At 40.8% G+C, this 7,566-nt stretch overlaps 1 protein-coding gene across 1 annotated transcript; it reads right to left on the reverse strand.

The window, feature by feature from the left end:
* Window positions 1–1,712: 1,712 nt before the first annotated feature.
* LOC124276922 (putative GPI-anchored protein pfl2) lies at window positions 1,713–6,796 on the reverse strand. The gene is made up of 4 exons (XM_046712586.1): window positions 6,697–6,796; window positions 6,005–6,112; window positions 4,869–5,078; window positions 1,713–2,671 (listed from the first exon to the last, which is right to left on the reverse strand). The coding sequence occupies exons 1-4, from the start codon at window positions 6,794–6,796 to the stop codon at window positions 1,713–1,715; spliced, it is 1,377 nt and encodes a 458-aa protein (XP_046568542.1).
* Between the last annotated feature and the right edge of the window lie 770 nt (window positions 6,797–7,566).

Consider the following 7,566-nt stretch of genomic DNA (forward strand, 5'->3'; position numbering starts at 1 on the left):
AATGTAGCTCTTTGTTCCTTTTACAGAATAATGTAGCGCTTTGCTCCATTTGCAGAATAATGTAGTGCTTTACTCCATTTGCAGAATATTGTAGCGCTTTACTCCATTTGGAGAATAATGTAGCGCTTTACTCCTTTTGCAGACTAATGTAACTCTTTGCTCCTTTTGCAGAATAATGTAACACTTTGCTCCATTTGCAGAATAATGTAGCGCTTTACTCCATTTGCAGAATAATGTAGCACTTTACTCCTTTTGCAGACTAATGTCGCACTTTGCTCTTTTTGCAGAATAATGTAGTGCTTTACTCCTTTTGCAGACTAATGTAGCAATCTGCTCCTTTTGCAGAATAATGTAGCGCTTTACTCCATTTGTATCGATGTGGCGAATCGAACCGGGATCACCTTTCATGTTCAGAGATGAATAGCTACGCCAAAATCATCACAAAAAGTTATTCAAATGCGGTTTACCTTATTGCCCAAATATGACCAAATTAATAATTGAAACAGACACTATCTTGTTTCATCAGGGTGAATTCACTATTCACATAAAATCGGCTTAGCCTGGAAGGTCGTGTTCGTTTGAATTGTGTTTTGTTCCATGTTTCATTTTCAATAAAAACACTAAGCAAAACATATCATAAATCTTGCTACATGTGTACAAAACTGTGATATTTGACGTTTCGAAAAGTAAGTGAGTGATTTTATATTCGGTGTCAATCGGCAGTATTCAAGCCATATCGTGTCGAAAACAATTTATGTACCAAATATGAAAACATTTAGGATGTAAAAGCCTGTCGTCGATGGACAGTAAAACTCCTAAGCATCACAGATATAAAATTATAACTAGCATTGAATCCAGAAGTAAAGCATTAATGTGAACAATATATAATATACAAATGTGAACAATACAATATAAACACAGTCTGTAGATCGCCAATAACTGAAGGCAGAACAGCATACGAGAGACCGTAGTAGGGACTTATGGTGCTTTTACTGCCTACATGGATGCTGCCTGGATTTAAACCATCCCTTCAGATGTTGGAGATTATGACAAATTTAGCCAAGCATTAAAATAACACATATCATACGATTGAACATCTGGTAAGCTCAACTTTCACGTACCCTCACAGGAAGACAATATTTTTTACAACCCCCTGTGAGGATACAGCCACCAACAATTTAAGTTGTTCATCAAAACTACCGATTAACCAAATAGTTATCTCTTTACAAAATATTTGTAATTTTCTCTTCTGATAATTCTTTTTCTCCTAAAAATGCAATATTTAAGTGGGCATTATCATTATTAAAGGACTCCTCTTTGTTTTTACGCTGACATATGTATCCTTTGTGATGGGAAAATCAGTACAGTCGAGCAGGCCATGCTTGACCGTAATTCTTTCATCAGCAGGTTTTGAAAAGCAATATGAGAATGCGAATGCTGTACGTATAAGCAAGCGATTTTAAACACTGTCAGATTGTGAGGGCACAAGGTGTTGTGGAAAAGGTGAGCATATCCTGCCCATACAGAACAAGCATTTACCACTACACACCAGTTATCTCTCTTTGCGAATATTTACAAAATTTTGTTATTTTGTGTAAATATCATATTTGCAAATTAGTAAATTCATTGTAAAACAAAGCTTTACAAAACTGTGAATCTCAAGACATTTGCCGTGCTGCGCCTCTGGTAGCATCAATCACAAACATGTCACATCAACACCTACACAACCATTTCAAGAAGGTCAGCAGGTCTGGGATGACGATGAAGAGAATGGGAAGTATCAACATCGCTATTCCTGACATCCCAATAACATTTGACGATTTTCTGTCGTCCTGTTTGCTGATCTTCTTAGCAATTTCTGTTGACAAGAGGCCTGTTTCAACTATTAATTCATCTTTCAGTTCATCGCCTCTTTCAACAGCCTCTTTTTCAACCTTTGGAACTGCAGGGGGTTTACAGCGACAGGTGCACTTTTTTCGTATCGGTCTTCCATAGCTATCCCAAGCAAGAGCCTGCCCGTCTGGGTGGACTGTTGTGACAGCATCGGATGTAATTACAGCAGGTGATGTCGACGAAGATGAAAATAACGTGGAAGATGACGGCGGCGATGTTGAGTTAGACACTGATATTGGGGCCATTGTGGTGGTTGTGGTGTGCGCCGAATTTGTGGATGTGGATGTGGTCACCGCTGTGATTGTAGCTGGGGTGGTGGTGATGATGGACGTAGAAGCTGCCGCTGTTGTAGTTGTTGCGGGCACTGAAGTTGTGGTTGAGATGAGAGGAGAACCCGTTGCTATGGTTGTGACGGGCACTGAAGTTGTGGTTGTTAATGCGGCTGTGATGGTCGCTGTTGTTGCTGATGCTGTGGTAGTTGATGTGTACGTTGTTGTGGTGGGCGCTGTAGATGTTGAGGTCGTGGTGGGCGTTGTAGTTGTTGAAGTCGTGGATGGCGTTGTAGTTGTTGAAGTCGTGGTGGGCGTTGTTGTAGTTGTTGAAGTCGTGGTGGGCGTTGTAGTTGTTGAAGTCGTGGTTGGTGTTGTAGTTGTTGAAGTCGTGGTGGGCGTTGTAGTTGTTGATGTCGTGGTGGGCGTTGTAGTTGTTGAAGTCGTGGTTGGCGTTGTAGTTGTTGTGGTTGTCGTTGTGGGGGTGGTGGTTGTGGGTGCGGCACTCGCTGAAACCGATGGGAAAGAAGCAATACAGCACAGTTACTCAGTTTACAAAGGAATTCTTGATGGGTAGAGCTAATTCATCATCACCGTCCTGGCATGAATAATCACATTTGCATCGTTTGTGTATTCCATCAAACAACCTTTATTGCTTTGTTATGATTGATATGTTCCACTTATAACTCACTTTACTTGTACATAAATATAGTGTTTTCTTTATTGACCATGCTCGCTTGTGAATGAATGATAATGTATATCTTCGAAATAAAATGTGGAGGAAATGAAGATCTCTCTCTCTCTCTCTCTCTCTCTCTCTCTCTCTCTCTCTCTCTCTCTCTCTCTCTCTCTCCATCTCTCTCTCTCTCCTCTCTCTCTCTCTCTCCTCTCTCTCTCTCTCTCTCTCTCTCTCACTCTCTCTCTCTCTCTCCTCTCTCTCTCCTCTCTCTCTCCACCCTCTCTCTCTCTCTCTCTCTCCATCTCTCTCTCTCTCTCCATCTCTCTCTCTCTCTCTCTCTCTCTCCCTCCCTCTCTCTCTCCTCTCTCTCTCTCCATCTCTCTCTCTCTCTTATCTCTCTCTCTCCTCTCTCTCTCTCTCTCTCTCTCTCTCTCTCTCTCTCTCTCTCTCTCTCTCTCTCTCTCTCTCCTCTCTCTCTCTCTCTCTCTCTCTCTCTCTCTCTCTCTCTCTCTCTCTCTCTCTCTCTCTCACCGACTTCCACTGCTTTATTTAAGCTATTTTATACATTGAGTGGTTTGCACACTCAGCTTAAACATAATCAACAATTTTTATAGCAGTTTTATACTTGTCACTAATATTTAACGTCACATCGGCAATATTTCAGCCCATATCGGAGCAAGTTTCAGACGTACATAGATTAATATAGTGGATACAGAACCAAGAAAAACAACAGTCTGCCAGTATTGTAATATGAATCATGTTGAGGATTGAGGATGACAGTCCCGATGGTCCCTGGTATGGAGATCTATAGCCCGTGTTTATATTGTAGTATCCTGAATAATATAAGTTATGTGTTAATTTTGAATCTCTAACTGTGATATTCCAGTTACTTTACTGCCCTTCGTCGATAGATTTTATAATATAACATTATACGTTATGTAAGTATGAGCTGTTTTTGTCCCGATATGGCCGAAATATTGCCAGTGTGTCTATAACTCACTCATTATGTTGAGGATGAAATTAATACGACGAAGAAATTTGCTTTTTACGTGTTTGTCCGCGGTATACCGTTACCAATTAACCAACATTGTCGTGCATTAACTAAAATGCAATTTCTGCATTAACTTCATATATGTATATTATGACAATAATACAAAGCACATAGTGACCGTTCATGTGGACCTCCGCGTTTATCGTGTGAAATGTTATCCATAGTAAGGAACTATGTATCAGTTTATCGAGATTTTCAGGCTCTTCAAATAGTAAAATGTATACTTTGCCAAAAATATGAAACCAAATGAGTGAGTGAGTGAGTTTAGTTTTACGCCGCACCCAGCAATATTCCAGCTATATGGCGGCGGTTTGTAAATAATCGAGTCTGGACCAGACAACCCAGTGATCAACATCATGAGCATCGATTTACGCAATTGGGAACCGATGACATGTGTCAACCAAGTCAGCGAGCCTGACCATACGATCCCGTTACTCGCCTCTTACGACAAGCATGGGTTACTGAAGATCAATTCTAACCCTGATCTTCACATGTTCAAACCAAATGACGTAAGGTGTCGAGAGTGAGTATGGTTTTACGCCGCTTTTTAGAAATATTCCACAATATCAAGGGGTGGAAATAACTTTAAAATTGCTAGTGTACTCCGGTACAGTGGCACATGTAAAATCACTTGCCCTGATAATTTTTCCACTATACCGGCCCTTTTCTTGTTGCTTTTTTAAATAAACAACATAATTCATATTGGAAAGTCAACTGGACACCGGTACAGTGTGACATACAAATTTGCTTGCCCGACAGAAAAAATACACTGGACTCGGGCGTCGGGCAATGGGTTATTTCCACCCCTGATATCATGACGGAGGATACCAAAGAATGCTTCACACACTGTACATAAGTGAGGAATCGAAACAGGGCCTCCGGCGTGACGAGCGAACGATTTAACCACGAGGCTACCACCATCGCCTTTAGTCCCTTATGGCAGAGACCATATAATAGATTATGGGTTACCACTCACCACCAAGTACGATGATTTCGCAGATACTTATGCTTTGAAAATTTGGAAATACTAGTCGGATGAAGTGTGCCTTGTTACTGTGGCCAGCAGCGCAGGTATTTATCCACTGAGTTCTTCTTCTATGGGAAGCTACGATGCATTTGGACCAGCAGTCATCTCTGTCGGTACAGGTGGTACTGAAATGCACCGTAGTGTTCTCCACGGGATATTCTAGCAATATGAATGACATATAGTTAGTGAGTTTGCTTAAATTCGCTCCTTACGTGGTTTCAAATTTACCATTTGTGTTTTAGTTACCATATAATAAACATTTACATAGGATTGGATTGGATGTTCTTTGCCGCCTCACTCAGCAATATTCCAGCTGTATGGCGGCGGTCTGTAAATAGTCGAATCTGGACCAGACAATTCAATGTTCAACAGCTTGAGCATCAATCTATGCACTTGGGATATGATGACATGTGACGACCAAGTCAGCGAGCATGACCATCCAATCGCCTCTTACGACAAGCATGAGTTACTTAAGATAATTCTAACCCGGATCTTCATGATTACCCGATCCTGTCAGTCGCCTGATAAACATTTACAACTTTGGTGGAACCCACAATATGTTTTTTGTTGTTGATATATTAAGGTTCACAATTATAGCGGATTACGGATTCCTACTCACAATCGGGACAGATGGTCGTTGTTGTTTCAGTAGTTAACGGTGCCCAATTTGCCTTACAGTGAGTACTATTCAACACAATGCCGCAAGCCTGGGAAATGACATGCATAGCGAATCTCAATTGCTACCCAAACACTTGAAGGACATTGCTTTGTGAGGAGTGAGTGACTCGACGTTTTCAACATTATCAGGGTGCCGTTGTCGATTTTACCCATGAAAATCCGGCTTAGAATTAATCTTTAGCAACCCATGCTTATGGTAAGAGGCGACCAACTGGATCGGGTGGTCCGGCTTGCTAACGTTGGTGTCATCGTATCCCAATTGCGTATATCAATGCTCATGCAGTCGATCACTGGATTGTCTAATGAATTGATATGAACATCATCATGTATGACTTAATTCACAAAAGTGCTTTAAGTTCCAAAAGATGACTCAGGTAAATAAATTGTCTTATTACAAAGTAACTTACTCGCAAATAGGCCGATATGAGTAATGCTGGAATTTTGTCCCAGGTCAATAATTATATAGTAGTTATTGAATGATGCATTGTCAGTGCAGGAAGAGATGTCAAGTTTTGCTCTCCGTCAACCGCCACTGCACCGTTCACGTCGTGCATAATTTTAGTCTCTGCTTCAAGAGCGAGGTTGGTGGCATCTGGAGATACAAAACAAAGAATTACTGAAGTCTGAAACACATTTGAATTGATAATTATAAAATATGCCTCGACTTGTAATACCGTATATGCCGACCCATGAAAATTTCATTCACATACAAACCCCAAAACATGAATTTTGAGCAAAGTAAAACAGTCTCGCCCATGCGCGAGATGCTTAATAACTCTTAAGTTCGGAGAACATTCTCGCCCAGGGCGAGGTAGTTTAAATTAGTTTTCGACATTTTTAAAATTTGTTTCATCCTTGGCATATATTCATAATAACTGCAGGTTGAATTTAGTTAAATCCTTTCTCAGAAACTGGCCACAGTGCGGATAGTTTCTCGATTTCCAGAATTAAATTGTGACGTGTTTCAAGGTCAAACCACTACGCCACGTCCTGACGCTGCGGCACCGAACCTCGCCATTGAAAGAATGCACGCTGGAGATTACCAATTTTCTGTTGCCAGGCGACTGAATGTTAGTCTGAGCACGATATCACGGCTTACAGCTCGTTACAGCCAAACAGACATAACCAATGACCGTCCCCGCACAGGCGGACCTCGAGTCACCACTGTAGCCAAAGATCGGTACATCCGGGTACGACATTTGCGAGATCGTATGCCACGGCTGAGAGCAGAGCAGCCATGGTGCCTGGACTTCGGAGGATATCCGGTCAAACTGTACGGAACAGGTTGAGAGAGATTGGATTGAGAGCCAGGAGATCCGACGTCGGACCCGTGCTACGTCGTCACCATGGCGCACAATGTCTCCGTTATCTAAAATTATCCACTTGGTTGTATAGACATTTCCTTCTTCGAAACTGATGCGAAAATGCATGTACTAAAGTCTATTTGTGGACGAGTTATACATGTTTGAAAATACAACATTTTCGCAACAGATTTCTGGGTTATGCGTTTCTTTTTTGGAAAAGTATATTAATTGCGAATACATATGAGTCGACTGGGGAATTAGCTCATAATTATACGAACAATACGCTGACGAAGACGAAGGAATAATTGAGCTCAAACTTCTTCAGTATACATGAAGAGAGAGATATTTTATTACGTCTCACCCCGTTACAAGGTACATTACAATATACATTATAAAAACAGCAATACACGGGTCACTCCGTACAGAGTTATGAGAGACGATATATGTACAAGTATTTACAAGTGATAAAACTGAATATTCTCGATAAAACCTATTTCGTACATGTTACTGATATAAAACACATTTTCTCTTTTTCAAAATACTATGGCAGGTTTGGGCACTTTCAGAACATAAAATTTCATTAGATAAAAGCAGTTTTCCGAGTATGGCTTATATTCATAAAACCCGGACAAAGTCTAAGACAATTATCAATAAGATTCTTTCGC

Source organism: Haliotis rubra, unplaced genomic scaffold (assembly GCF_003918875.1).
Source record: "Haliotis rubra isolate DU_JTF1 unplaced genomic scaffold, ASM391887v1 Scf2152, whole genome shotgun sequence".
Lineage (NCBI taxonomy): Eukaryota > Metazoa > Mollusca > Gastropoda > Lepetellida > Haliotidae > Haliotis > Haliotis rubra.